Genomic DNA, 14,987 nt, shown 5'->3' with positions numbered 1-14,987 from the left:
GCCTTCACTATAAGACTTATTTATACCGCTTTTTATTTTTGGCGGCTCCAGACAGATTTGTTGTTTGTATTTTTTGTCCAATATGGCTCTTTCAACGTTTTGTGTTGCCGACCCCCAGCTCAAAGCTACATCAGTGATCAGGCAAGCTCACAATAAATCAATTTATTCAAACAAATAATGTGTCATCACTTCCAGTTTCTTATCTCTAAACACTGATTGGCTCCTGCTGGTTGTTCTGACGTTTGACCACAAAAACCTTCTGAACTGAAACGGTCACCGTGTAAACAAAATCCTCCAAAACCACTGAAGGGAGAGAAGACGACACATTAATAAGGAGTGTGATAAGTGTGTGTGTGTGTGTGTGTTTGTTACCTGAGATGCGTTTAAATGGTATGTTGGTCGAGCCTGACAACCTGAAGCGACTGGCCGTGCGAACCATCTGCATCATCACGCCTGCTGTGTGCTCGTCATTTTCCAGCTCACCTGAGGACTGTAGAGGGGAGGAGTTACTCACCACATACAGTGGGGAAAAAAGGTATTTAGTCAGCCATCGATTGTGCAAGTTCTCCCACTTCAAATGATGACAGAGGTCTGTCATTTTCATCATAGGTACACTTCAACTGTGAGAGACAGAATGTGGGAAAAAAATCCAGGAATTCACATTGTAGGAATTTTAAAGAATTTATTTGTAAATTATGGTGGAAAATAAGTATTTGGTCAACCATTCAAAGCTCTCACTGATGGAAGGAGGTTTTGGCTCAAAATCTCAGGATACATGGCCCCATTCATTCTTTCCTTAACACGGATCAATCGTCCTGTCCCCTTAGCAGAAAAACAGCCCCAAAGCATGATGTTTCCACCCCCATGCTTCACAGTAGGTATGGTGTTCTTGGGATGCAACTCAGTATTGTTCTTCCTCCAAACACGACGAGTTGAGTTTATACCAAAATGGATACATGGATGATACAGCAGAGGATTGGGAGAATGTCATGTGGTCAGATGAAACCAAAATAGAACTTTTTGGTATAAACTCAACTGCTGGTGTTTAGAGGAAGAAGAATACTGAGTTCACGTCACGCACACATCAGGCAAGGCTTTTTTATCAGCGACCAAAAGTTGCGAACTTTATCGTGGATGTTCTCTACTAAATCCTTTCAGCAAAAATATGGCAATATCGCGAAATGATGAAGTATGACACATAGAATGGACCTGCTATCCCCGTTTAAATAAGAACATCTCATTTCAGTAGGCCTTTAAAGGCCTACTGAAAGCCACTACTAGCGACCACGCAGTCTGATAGTTTATATATCAATGATGAAATATTAACATTGCAACACTAAATTGCAATTTTAAATTTCCCGGGAGTTTTTTCTTGAAAACGTCACGTAATGATGACGTGTACGCGTGACGTCACACGCTGTTGGGGAATATGAGCGCTGCACACACACACAGCTAAAAGTCGTCTGCTTTAGCTGCATAATTACACAGTATTTTGGACATCTGTGTTGCTGAATCCTTTGCAATTTGTTCAATTAATAATGGAGATGTCAAAGAAGAAAGATGGAGTTGGGAAGCTTTAGCCTTTAGCCACACAAACACACGGTGATTCCTTGTTTAAAATTCCCGGAGGTGAAGCTTTACTATGGATCGGAGCGAACATGGATGATAATAATAATAATAATAATAATAATGGATTAGATTTATATCGCACTTTTCTATTGTTAGATACTCAAAGCGCTAACAGAGAAGTGGGAACCCATCATTCATTCACACCTGGTGGTGGTAAGCTACATCAGTAGCCACAGCTGCCCTGGGGTAGACTGTGTTTCAAACTTGCCTGGTACTTCATTTGGCCATTTGGGAAGTCAGTGGAGAAGGCTGGGGACTTGTCAAGACGATCCACTACTAAGCCTCCGAGATCAGGTTTCAGTGAGAAAATTGTGGTAAAAAGTCGCTTCTTACCGGAGATCAGCTGAACCTGTGCCGCCCATAAAGCTGCCGTCGACTTCCCTGAGACACTGGCGTCAACACACCCGTGGACACACACCTCCGACTATCAGGTACTGTTAAACTCACTAAAACACGAGCAACACAATGGAAAGATAAGGGATTTCCCAGAATTATCCTAGTAAATGTGTCTAAAAACATATGAATCGGTCACAATGCAACCGCATTTTTTTTTTAACTTGTTTTTTTTAATCTTTTTTTAATCGCTATCAATATCTTCAAACACGAATCTTTCATCCTCGCTCAAATTAATGGCGAAATTGTCGTTTTCTCGGTCCGAATAGCTGTTTTTGTTGGAGGCTTCCATTAAAAACAAGACGCTGAGATCATTATCCATGCGTTTGTTACGTCTCGTCTCGACTACTGTAACGTATTATTTTGGGGTCTCCCCATGTCTAGCATTAAAAGATTACAGTTGGTACAAAATGCGGCTGCTAGACTTTTGACAAGAACAAGAAAGTTTGATCATATTACGCCTGTACTGTATATACCTTTATATACATATATACATACATATATACCTATACTGTATATACCTTTATATACATATATACATACATATATACCTATACTGTATATACCTTTATAAACATATATACCTATACTGTATATACCTTTATATACATATATACATACATATATACCTATACTGTATATACCTTTATATACATATATACATACATATATACCTATACTGTATATACCTTTATATACATATATACCTATACTGTATATACCTTTATATACATATATACATACATATATACCTATACTGTATATACCTTTATATACATATATACATACATATATACCTGTACTGTATATACCTTTATATACATACATACATACATATATACCTGTACTGGCTCACCTGAACTGGCTTCCTGTGCACTTAAGATGTGACTTTAAGGTTTTACTACTTACGTATAAAATACTACACGGTCTAGCTCCATCCTATCTTGCCGATTGTATTGTACCATATGTCCCGGCAAGAAATCTGCCTTCAAAAGACTCCGGCTTATTAGTGATTCCTAGAGCCCAAAAAAAGTCTGCGGGCTATAGAGCGTTTTCCGTTCGGGCTCCAGTACTCTGGAATGCCCTCCCGGTAACAGTTCGAGATGCCACCTCAGTAGAAGCATTTAAGTCTCACCTTAAAACTCATCTGTATACTCTAGCCTTTAAATAGACCTCCTTTTTAGACCAGTTGATCTGCCGCTTCTTTTCTTTCTCCTATGTCCCCCCCTCCCTTGTGGAGGGGGTCCGGTCCGATGACCATGGATGAAGTACTGGCTGTCCAGAGTCGAGACCCAGGATGGACCGCTCGCCTGTATCGGTTGGGGACATCTCTACGCTGCTGATCCGCCTCCGCTTGAGATGGTCTCCTGTGGACGGGACTCTCGCTGCTGTCTTGGATCCGCTTTGAACTGAACTCTCGCGGCTGTGTTGGAGCCACTATGGATTGAACTTTCACAGTATCATGTTAGACCCGCTCCACATCCATTGCTTTCGGTCCCCTAGAGGGGGGGGGTTGCCCACATCTGAGGTCCTCTCCAAGGTTTCTCATAGTCAGCATTGTCACTGGCGTCCCACTGGATGTGAATTCTCTCTGCCCACTGGGTGTGAGTTTTCCTTGCCCTTTTGTGGGTTCTTCCGAGGATGTTGTAGTCGTAATGATTTGTGCAGTCCTTTGAGACATTTGTGATTTGGGGCTATATAAATAAACATTGATTGATTGATTGATTGATTGTGAATATGTGAGGAGCCATCAGCTTGTGATGTCATCGTCTGCGACTTCCGGTACAGGCAGGGCTTTTCTGTTAAAACCGAAAGTTGCGAATTTTATCCTGGATGTTCTCTACTAAATTATTTCAGCAAAAATATGGCAATATGGCGAAATGATGAAGTATGACACATAGAATGGAGCTGCTATCCCCGTTTAAATAAGATATTCTCATTTCAGTAGGCCTTTAAACCAACACATACATCAAATGTAATGAAACAATCGAAAAACTTCATAAAGTATAAACCAAACAGAGAAAATAATAATAATAATAATAATAATAATATACACCTCACGGAATGATACAGAGCTAATACAAAAGCAGACCAAAAAAATAAGTAAAATAATAAATAAAGAGCAAAATGTCAAAGTACCCTGCAATTAAATGACTAAACATTTAAACGTCATTAATAAATGCACATAGATATTCATATTTTCCATGAATGTAAACTAAATAGTAGAAGTATAAAGTCATAAACTAAATAGTAGGAGTATAAAGTCATAAACTAAATAGTAGAAGTATAAAGTCATAAACTAAATAGTAGAAGTATAAAGTCACTCACGGCCAGAACTCCATCCTCACTGATCACCAGATATCCCAGCTGGTCCGGGATCTGCTCCAGACCCGCAATGAGGGCTGCTGTGGTCTGAATAACACAAGCGTTGCTTGAACTTAACGTAAAAGTGAAGTTAAAAGACACAAAAGCGTTTTAAACTCACCATCTTTCCTTTTCCCCTTCGTCCTGTTTATAATTGTTCGCAGGCGGCCATCACTTCCTGGTTGAGTGCGCGTGCTTTCACGTGACCCGGTCCGTGAGTACTTCACGACAGTGGGAAAAATAACAATTTCTTTGACGCCAAGATTCTGATCGAATATTAAGTACGTCTACTTAATTTAACAATATGAAACATACTATTAAATAAAACGATTCATTTTTGAAACATAATATGATGGTAATAATCGCATTAAGTCTTCCAAGTAATTTGGCGAGGACCGTCGTGATGGTACATAGTTAGCAAACACAATCAATTAGCTCTGTTTGCATTATAAATATTTATAATATTGTACTGTGACAATAAAATTATTTTTTTTAATGCGGCAACCTATCATATAGAACAGGGGTCACCAACACGGTGCCCGCGGGCACCAGGTCGCCCGTAAGGACCAGATGAGTCGCCCGCTGGCCTGTTCTAAAAATAGCTCAAATAGCAGCACTTACCAGTGAGCTGCCTCTATTTTTAAAATTCTATTTATTTACTAGCAAGCTGGTCTCGCTTTGCTCGACATTTTTAATTCTAAGAGAGACAAAACTCAAATAGAATTTGAAAATCCAAGAAAATATTTTAAAGACTTGGTCTTCACTTGTTTGAATAAATTCATTTATTTTTTTGCTTTGCTTCTTCTAACTTTCAGAAAGACAATTTTAGAGAAAAAAATACAACCTTAAAAATGATTTTAGGATTTTTAAACACATATACCTTTTTACCTTTTAAATTCCTTCCTCTTTCCTGACAATTTAAATCAATGTTCAAGTATTTTTTTTTCTATAGTGAAGAATAATAAATACATTTTTATTTAATTCTTCATTTTAGCTTCTGTTTATTTCGACGAAGAATATTTGTGAAATATTCCTTGCAACTTATTAAGATTAAAATTAAAAAAAAATATTCTGGCAAATCTAGAAAATCTTTAGAATCAAATTTAAATCTTATTTCAAAGTATTTAGAATTTCTTTTTGAAAAAATTCTGGAAAATGTAGAAGAAATAATGATTTGTCTTTGTTAGAAATATAGCTTGGTCCAATTTGTTATATATTCTAACAAAGTGCAGATTGGATTTTAACCTATTTAAAACATGTCATCAAAATTCTAAAAAATAATCTTAATCAGGAAAAATTACTAATGATGTTCCATAAATTCTTTTTTTTTTTTTTTTTTTTTTTTTTTTTTTTTTAAAAGATTCGAATTAGCTAGTATTTTTTTTTTCTTTTTTTCGGTTAAATTTGGACTTTGAAAGAGTCGAAATTGAAGATAAACTATGTTTCAAAACAAAAACATTTTTTGTGTGTTTTTTTCCTCTTTTAAAGCGTTCAATTAAGTGTTTTTTTTTCATCATTTATTCTCTACAAAAAAAACCTTCCATAAAAGGAAAAAAATGTATGACGGAATGACAGACAGAAATACCCATTTTTAAATATATATAGATTTATTTATTAAAGGTAAATTGAGCAAATTTGCCAATTCTGGCAATTTCATTAAGTGTGTATCAAACTGGTAGCCCTTGGCATTAATCAGTACCCAAGAAGTAGCTCTTGGTTCTAAAAGGTTGCTGACCCCTGATATAGAACGTCATTCCATGCTTCAAAATAATACTTCCGAGGTACAGTGAACGCACCATATGCGCAGGAAGTGCACGGCCGCGGACAGGAAGTGTCGGTCAGATGACGATCACATGATCTACAATCCAGCCTAGCGACTAGAGAGCAAATATTCTCATCTACTTTGTAATCGTCTCTTCTCGTAATGGCCGGCCGCGGGAAACTGATCGCTGTAATCGGCGATGAAGATACGTGCACCGGATTCTTACTCGGTGGTATCGGTGAACTCAACAAGAACCGAAAACCGAATTTTTTGGTGGTGGAAAAAGACACCAGCCTCTCGGACATCGAGGACACCTTCAAGTAAGTCCTTCTACTTCATCTCACTGGTATTAGATCTTGTTTTTCTAACATTAATCATCGAATTTCTACATACACTCATTTTTTAATTTTCTCTTACAAACACATTTCTTCGAATAACAGCAATATCCATCCATCCATTTTCTACCGCTTATTCCCTTTGGGGTGGCGGGGGGCGCTGGTGCCTATCTCCATACCATACCACAGTGTTTTTCAACCACTGTGCCGCGGCACACGAGTGCAGTGTTTTCAACCACTGTGCCGCGGCACACATAAAGTGTGGTGTGCCGTGGGAGATTGTCTAATTTCACCTATTTGGGTTGAAACAAATTTCAAACCAGTAATTCTAGTCTCTAAATCAGGGGTCACCAACCTTTTTGAAACCAAGAGCTACTTCTTGGGTACTGATTAATGCGAAGGGCTACCAGTTTGATACACACTTAAATAAATTGCCAGAAATAGCCAATTTGCTCAATTGTACTTTTAATAAATAAATCTATATTTACCGTATTTCCTTGAATTGCCGCCGGGGCGCTAATTAATTTAAAAATTATTCTCACTCCTGCGCTTACTAAAGGCATGTGGTAAATGTAAGCATGCGCTAACTAGTTTAAAACCTCATCTCACTCCGGCACTTACCAAAGGCATGCAGTAAAAATTTGAGTGTGATGTAAGCTTGGACCTTAAATCCTACTGAATAGCTCTTAATTTTCTTCCCTTTATCTATCCATCCATTTTATACCGCTTATTCCCTTTGGGGTTGCGGGGGGCGCTGGTGCCTATCTCCATATCATACCACAGTGTTTTTCAACCACTTTGCTGCGGCACACTAGTGCAGTGTTTTTCAACCACTGTGCCGCGTGTGCCGTGAGATCAAGTGTGGTGTGCCGTGCGAGATTGTCTAATTTCACCTATTTGGGTTAAAATTGTTTTCAAACCAGTAATTCTGTCTCTAAATCAGGGTTCACCAACCTTTTTGAAACCAAGAGCTACTTCTTGGGTACTGATTAATGCCAAGGGCTACCAGTTTGATACACACTTAAATAAATTGCCAGAAATAGCCAATTTGCTCAATTTACCTTTAATAAATAAATCTATATATACCGTATTTCCTTGAATTGCCGCCGGGGCGCTAATTAATTTAAAAACTCTTCTCATTTCTGCGCTTACTAAAGGCATGCGGTAAAAGTAAGCATGCGCTAATTATTTTAAAACCTCTTCTCACTCCGGCACTTACCAAAGGCATGCAGTAAAAATTTGAGTGTGATGTAATCTTGGACCTTAAATCTTACTGAATAGCTCTTAATCTTCTTCCCTTTATCCATCCATCCATTTTCTACCGCTTATTCCCTTTGGAGTGGCAGGGGGCGCTGGTGCCTATCTCCATACCATACCACAGTGTTTTTCAACCACTGTGCCGCGGCACACTAGTGCAGTGTTTTTCAACCACTGTGCCGCGTGTGCCGTGAGATCAAGTGTGGTGTGCCGTGGGAGATTGTCTAATTTCACCTATTTGGGTTAAAATTGTTTTCAAACCAGTAATTCTAGTCTCTAAATCAGGGGTCACCAACCTTTTTGAAACCAAGAGCTACTTCTTGGGTACTGATTAATGCCAAGGGCTACCAGTTTGATACACACTTAAATAAATTGCCAGAAATAACCAATTGGCTCAATTTACCTTTAATAAATTAATCTATATATACCGTAAAGTGTGTGAATGTGAGTGTGAATGTTGTTCGTCTATCTGTGTTGGCCCTGCGATGAGGTAGCGACTTGTCCAGGGTGTACGATGCCTTCCGCCCGATTGTAGCTGAGATAGGCGCCAGCACCCCCGCGACCTCAAAAGGGAATAAGCGGTAGGTAATGGATGGATGGATGGATACCGTATTTCCTTGAATTGCCGCCGGGGCGCTGATTAATTTAAAAACTATTCTCCCTCCTGTTCTTACCAAAGGCATGCGGTAAAAGTAAGCATGCGCTGACTATTTTAAAACCTCTTCTCACTCCGGCACTTACCAAAGGCATGCGGTAAAAGTAAGCATGCGCTGACTATTTTAAAACCTCTTCTCACTCCGGCACTTACCAAAGGCACGCAGTAAAAATTTGAGTGTGATGTAAGCCTGGACCTTAAATCCTACTGAATAGCTCTTAATCTTCTTCCCTTTATGCGATTTCAAATTACCGGTATTGAAATTAGCCTCCTCCATTTTGAAAATGATGACAGGGGAAGTTTGACCAGGCAGTAATACTAAGCATGCACTAATTATTTTGGGAAGCCAGTTTGACCCGGCAGGCGCATACTTTAAGCCCTGCGGCAATTCAAGGAAATACGGTATATTAAAAAAAAGGGTATTTCTGTCTGTCATTCCGTCATACATATTTTTTCCTTTTACGGAAGGTTTTTTGTAGAGAATAAATGATGAAAAAAAACCCACTTAATGGAACAATTTAAAAGAGGAGAAAACACACCCAAAAAAAATGAACATTAAATTTTGAAACATGGTTTATCTTCAATTTTTACTCTTTTAAAATTCAAAATTCAAGCGGATAAAATGAAGAGGAAAACTAGCTATTTCGAATCTTTTTGAAAAAGTTAAACAAATAATTTATGGAACATCATTTGTAATTTTTCCTGTTTGAGTTTGAGTTTATTTCAAACATGCAAGCATACAACATGATACGTCACAATTTCCAGTTTCTCTTTTCAACATGTTCGAAAAGGAGGAGGAAGAAGCAGAGTTTATTTAATCCTAGTGAAGTGAAGTGAATTATATTTATATAGCGCTTTTCTCTAGTGACTCAAAGCGCTTTTACATAGTGAAACCCAATATCTAAGTTACATTTAAAGCAGTGTGGGTGGCACTGGGAGCAGGTGGGTCAAGTGTCTTGCCCAAGGACACAACGGCAGTGACTAAGATAGGGGAAGCGGGAATCGAACCTGCAACCTGCAACCCTCTACCAACCGAGCAATGCCGCCCCTTTTCTTTTACATAACAGTTGCTAAAACTTTTGTTCACTTCCTGTTCTCAATGTATTCACAATGTATGTTCCATAAGTAATAAGTAATCACTATAAAAATAAATAAATAATTGGTGAAGCAAGTTTTATTCCATACGATGAGATAAGTAAGATTATTTTGAGAATGAATGGGTGAATAAAATCTGAATGTTCATCGTGGTTCTTCTTTTTTTGTACTTTGTAAACACTTCCAGTTTGAAGAGTTCCTTGAAGTGGATCATATTTGTACATTGTTTGATTGCTTTGCTTAATCCATTCCATCATTTCATTCCACATCCTGATATACTGAAGGTCTTAAGTGTTGGACGTGCGTACAAATGTTTTAAATGACATTTTTCTCTAAGATTATATTTCTCTTCTTTTGTTGAGAAAAATTGTTGTATATTCTTGGGAAGCAGGTTATAGTTTGCTTTGTGTATAATTTTAGCTGTTTGCAAATTCACTATGTCGTGGAATTTCAGTATCTTTGATTCGATAAATAAAGGCTTTGTATGTTCTCTATATCCAACATGATGTATTATTCTAACTGATCTTTTTTGTAACACTGTTAGTGAATGAAGTGTACTTTTGTAATTATTTCTACACAGCAGCTCAGATATGGTAACACTAGTGAGCAGTAGAGAATATAAAGTGATTTTTGGTCTAGTACAGGGGTGCCCACACTTTTTCTGCAGGCGAGCTACTTTTCAATTGACCAACTCGAGGGGATCTACCTCATTTATATATATCATTTATATTTATTTATTTATGAAAGAGACATTTTTGTAAACAAGTTAAATGTGTTTAATGATAATACAAGCATGTGTAACACATATAGATGTCTTTCTTTCACAAAGACAAGAATATAAGTTGGTGTATTACCTGATTCTGATGACTTGCATTGATTGGAATCAGACAGTAATGATGATAACGCCCACATTTTCAAATGGAGGAGAAAAAAAGTTGTCCTTTCTGTACAATACCACATGAAAGTGGTTGGTTTTTGGCATCTAATTCATCCAGCTTCCATACACTTTACAAGAAAAACATTGGCGGCAAATTCCGTAGCTTGCTTGATTGACATTCACGGCACCCGAGGGTCTTGTGAGATGACGCTGGCTGCTGCCAGTTCATTATTATGAAAAAATGACAGAGAGGAAGGCCAGAAACACTTTTTATTTCAACAGACTTTCGCGCCGTCCCTTCCGTCAAAACTCTAAAGGCCGACTGCACATTTCCTATCTTCACAATAAAAGCCCTGCTTCATGCTGCCTGCGCTAACAAAATAAGAGTCTGGGAAAGCTGGCGTGCACAAGCGATGTGCACGCCAGCTTTCTGAGGGATCGCTTGTGCACGCCAGTTTTCCGAGACTCTGTATTTAGTTAGCGCAGGCAGCATGAAGCAGGGCTTTTATTGTAGCAAACTGAGCGATAATTATTGATATTTTATTATTATTATTATTATTTGAAACTGTATTTTGCGTGTCACTATATAGTTATGTAAGCCTTGCTTGTTCAATATTTAATGCAAAAGTTGTCCGGGTTCCTTTGAAAAGGTTAATTTGTTGAACCTTGGCCCACTTTGTTCACTTTAAAATGTTGGCCCACTCTGTGTTTGACTTCGACACCACTGCTCTAATCTCTTACTGAACAGTTTTTCAATGATTTTAGACAATTGTGGAAGTAAAGAAACAGGTCTATAATTTGTAAATAGATGTTTATCTCCAGTCTTATAAATTGGTGCAACTTTAGCTATTTTCATTTTGTTTGGAAATGTACCTGTTTGAAATGATAGGTTACTAATATACATTAATGGTCCTGAGATCTCATCAATAATCTTTTTTATCGTATCCATATCAATTCCGTTACAATCAGTTGAAGTCTTTGATTTACATTTTTTCACGATTTAAACAATTTCCTCCTGTGTCACATTTCTGAGGAACATGGAGTTGGGATTTCACTCTATGGTCTCATTATAGTCCTCAATTGAAACTGGGTCTGGAATCCCTTCTTCCAATTTTGGTCCAATATTTACAAAGTAGTTATTAAAGCTTTCAACCACTTCCTTTATGTTGTCATTATGTTTATTTCCATCTAAGAAGTATTGGGGGATAATCCCTCTTAGTGCCATTTTTAACAATGCTATTGAGAATTCCCCATGTTGCTCTCATACTATTTTTGTTCCTGTCCAATAATTCACTGTAATATTCTTTTCTACATGTTCGTAGTATGTTTGTTAAGATTAATTTTAGAATTTAGATGACATGTTTTAAATAGGTTAAAATCCACTCTGCACTTTGTTAGAATATATAACAAATTGGACCAAGCTATATTTCTAACAAAGACAAATCATTATTTCTTCTAGATTTTCCAGATTTTTGAATTTTAATCATAAGTTTGAAGAAATATTTCACAAATATTCTTCGTCGAAAAAACAGAAGCTAAAATGAAGAATTATATTAAAATGTATTTATTAATCTTTACAACAAAAAACAAAACAAAATACTTGAACATTGATTTAAATTGTCAGGAAAGAAGTGGAAGGAATTTAAAAGGTAAAAAGGTATATGTGTTTAAAAATCCTAGAATCATTTTTAAGGTTGTATTTTTTCTGTAAAAATTGAAGTTTGGTGTTAAAACATGTTTGATATGTATAGATAAGTGATGGATGTAGATTTGATGTTTAAAAAATATTGACAATCCCGTGTATCCATTTGTTTTTCCATTTAAACTCACCTCTTAAAAACTATAAATGTTTTCTCATCATTTTTTTTTTTAATGAATAAAGTTTTGTTTGAAATTCATACGCTTGGTTAACGTTTGCTCAATTTAAAATGTAATCACTCGATGATAATTTGGGGAACCTATGTAGGTATTTGTTTATTATTAGTCTTTGTTTTTAATGCTTCGCTTTCAACCCTATTCAATGCGTAATTACAGTTTTTATGTGAACGCTTTTCTAATACCAAAAATAATAAATCATTGAAATATCACAGCACGTAGTAAAATGTGTCTTTCAGTTCCGATCGTTTTTCTATTAAAGCGGTACAATATATAACATAAATACATGTGCAATGCAGTGCAATAAGACAAGCATAGATAATTAAAGTTAAATATACAAAACAACAGAAAACAAACACCAAAGAGTAAAGAGAATAATCATGGATTTATGCATCTGTTAAGTAGTTATTGTAAAGTTTGCAGATTTCACAATTACCTTTTGGTTTATGTGTTAACTTGTATAAAAAAATAGTTGTTTTTTTTAGATCTACTGCCGTTATTGTTGTTTTCTACTTATACACACAAATGAGTTTCTTTCTGCATTCTATTTAAATTTAGTAAAAATTGAAGTCCATCATCCATCATCTTCCGCTTATCCGAGGTCGGGTCGCGGGGGCAACAGCCTAAGCAGGGAATGGTGTTAAAATATGTTTGATAAGTATAGATAAGTGTTTGATGGATGTAGATTTTTATGTTATCTATGTGTTAACTTGTATAAAACATTTTTTAATCTACCGCCATTATTGTTGTTTACTTATACACATGAATGATTTTCTTTGTACATTCAATTTAACTTTGGTAAAAATCAAAGTTTGGTGTTAAAACATGTTTGATAGATATCAATAAGGGATGGATGTAAATTTTTATCTTATGTTTAAAAAATATTGACAATCCCGTGTATCCATTTGTTTTTCCATTTAAACCCACCACTAAAAAAAACTATACATGTTTTCCCCTAATTAGTTTTTTAGAGTAAAAAAACAAGAAATTAATGAAGTTTTATTTGGAATTCATACGCTTGGTTTACGTTCGCTCAATTTAAAATGTAATCACTCAATGATCATTTTGGGAAACTACTTAAGTATTTGTTAATTAGTCTTTGTTTTAAACCCAATTTAATGCAAAAATTCAGTTTTGTAGTGGATACACTACAAATATTGTTTACTACTATATTTTGTGAGGTCTTGCACAGACTGAAATGATGTTTTTATTCATTTTTGTCCAGGAGCTTCCTGTCCCGTAACGACATCGGCATCATCCTCATCAATCAGTTTATTGCCGAGATGATCCGCCACGCCATCGACGCCCACATGCAGTCCATCCCGGCAGTGCTGGAGATTCCCTCCAAAGAACATCCTTACGACGCCTCCAAGGACTCCATCCTGCGGCGGGCTAAGGGCATGTTCTCAGCCGACGACTTCCGATAAACGACCCCCCCATGGCGTGTTATATGTATCTGTGCAGCTGCATGAAACCTATAATCGTGTCATAAGTGTTGTTAATATATTATTTTATTTTTCCTCATGTGAACGTTTACTCTCCATGAAGTGCAAACTTGTGACTTAGTGTGTTGTTCAGATGTGTTTCGAAGTTAAATAAATATCCTGACAGTCATCTTCCTCTCTTCTTTGACACCCTTGTTGTCATGGCAACACTTTAAAATCTTATCCATCTGCAGCACTCATGTCAAAGTTCTTCATCATGCCAAGCGATTCTCTCCTCAAACCATGAATTGAATAATGTGGACCCCGACTTAAACAAGTTGAAAAACTTATTGGGGTGTTACCATTTAGTGGTCAATTGTACGGAATATGTACTGTACTGTGCAATCTACTAATAAAAGTATCAATTAATCAATGAAAACAATCGTGGGGGCAGTCCATTGCTTAAACACTACAACGCTTTGGCCCGGGCAATTATTTTGACTCGGGGTACCAAATTTATAGAAAAAAATGTGTCTGGGGACTGATGCAGTGGGGAGAAAAAGTATTTAGTCAGCCAGCGATTGTGCAAGTTCTCCCACTTCAAATGATGACAGAGGTCTGTCATTTTCATCATAGGTACACTTCAACTGTGACAGACAGAATGTGGAAAAAAATCCAGGAATTCACATTGTAGGAATTTTAAAGAATTTATTTGTAAATTATGGTGGAAAATAAGTATTTGGTCAACCATTCAAAGCTCTCACTGATGGAAGGAGGTTTTGGCTCAAAATCTCAGGATACATGGCCCCATTCATTCTTTCCTTAACACGGATCAATCGTCCTGTCCCCTTAGCAGAAAAACAGCCCCAAAGCATGATGTTTCCACCCCCATGCTTCACAGTAGGTGTGGTGTTCTTGGGATGCAACTCAGTATTCTTCTTCCTCCAAACACGACCAGTTGAGTTTATACCAAAATGGATACATGGATGATACAGTAGAGCAGGGGTAGGGAACCTATGGCTCTAGAGCCAGATGTGGCTCTTTTGATGACTACATATGGCTCTCAGATAATTATATTTATATAGCTCTTTTCTCTAGTGACTCAAAGCGCTTTACAAAGTGACACCCAATATCTAAGTTACATTTAAACCAGTGTGGGTGGCACTGGGGGCAGGTGGGTAAAGTGTCTTGCCCAAAGACACAACAGCAGTGACTAGAATGGCGGAAGCGGGAATCGAACCTGTAACCCTCAGGTTGCTAGCACGGCCACTCTCCTAACCGAGCTATGCCGAGTAACCGTGTAATACTCTTCCATATCAGT

At 37.1% G+C, this 14,987-nt stretch overlaps 2 protein-coding genes across 2 annotated transcripts; one reads left to right on the top strand and one right to left on the bottom strand.

Annotated features, from left to right (window-relative positions):
- Positions 1-147: 147 nt before the first annotated feature.
- lamtor4 (late endosomal/lysosomal adaptor, MAPK and MTOR activator 4) lies at positions 148-4,655 on the bottom strand. Its single transcript, XM_061912072.1, has 4 exons — positions 4,508-4,655; positions 4,351-4,434; positions 373-490; positions 148-303 (listed from the first exon to the last, which is right to left on the bottom strand). Exons 1-4 carry the CDS (start codon positions 4,508-4,510, stop codon positions 206-208), a joined length of 303 nt encoding a protein of 100 aa, XP_061768056.1. The 5' UTR covers positions 4,511-4,655; the 3' UTR covers positions 148-205.
- Positions 4,656-6,200: 1,545 nt separating this feature from the next.
- Positions 6,201-13,856, top strand: atp6v1f (ATPase H+ transporting V1 subunit F). The gene is made up of 2 exons (XM_061912065.1): positions 6,201-6,468; positions 13,468-13,856. The coding sequence occupies exons 1-2, from the start codon at positions 6,311-6,313 to the stop codon at positions 13,667-13,669; spliced, it is 360 nt and encodes a 119-aa protein (XP_061768049.1). The 5' UTR covers positions 6,201-6,310; the 3' UTR covers positions 13,670-13,856.
- The last annotated feature ends 1,131 nt before the right edge of the window (positions 13,857-14,987 follow it).

Source organism: Nerophis ophidion, linkage group LG10 (genome assembly GCF_033978795.1).
Source record: "Nerophis ophidion isolate RoL-2023_Sa linkage group LG10, RoL_Noph_v1.0, whole genome shotgun sequence".
NCBI lineage: Eukaryota > Metazoa > Chordata > Actinopteri > Syngnathiformes > Syngnathidae > Nerophis > Nerophis ophidion.
Note: the sequence above shows the minus strand (reverse complement) of the source record. Positions and strands in the feature narration are given on the sequence as shown.

Excerpts from the sequence above, each read along its gene's own strand:
- atp6v1f (XM_061912065.1), top strand. The coding sequence starts at position 6,311 with ATGGCCGGCCGCGGGAAACTGATCGCTGTAATCGGCGATGAAGATACG. Across the intron at positions 6,469-13,467 it reads GACATCGAGGACACCTTCAA|GAGCTTCCTGTCCCGTAACG; the intron begins GTAAGTCCTTCT and ends ATTTTTGTCCAG.
- lamtor4 (XM_061912072.1), bottom strand. Across the intron at positions 491-4,350 it reads GTGAGGATGGAGTTCTGGCC|TCCTCAGGTGAGCTGGAAAA; the intron begins GTGAGTGACTTT and ends TCCCCTCTACAG. Across the intron at positions 304-372 it reads ACCATTTAAACGCATCTCAG|TGGTTTTGGAGGATTTTGTT; the intron begins GTAACAAACACA and ends CTCTCCCTTCAG.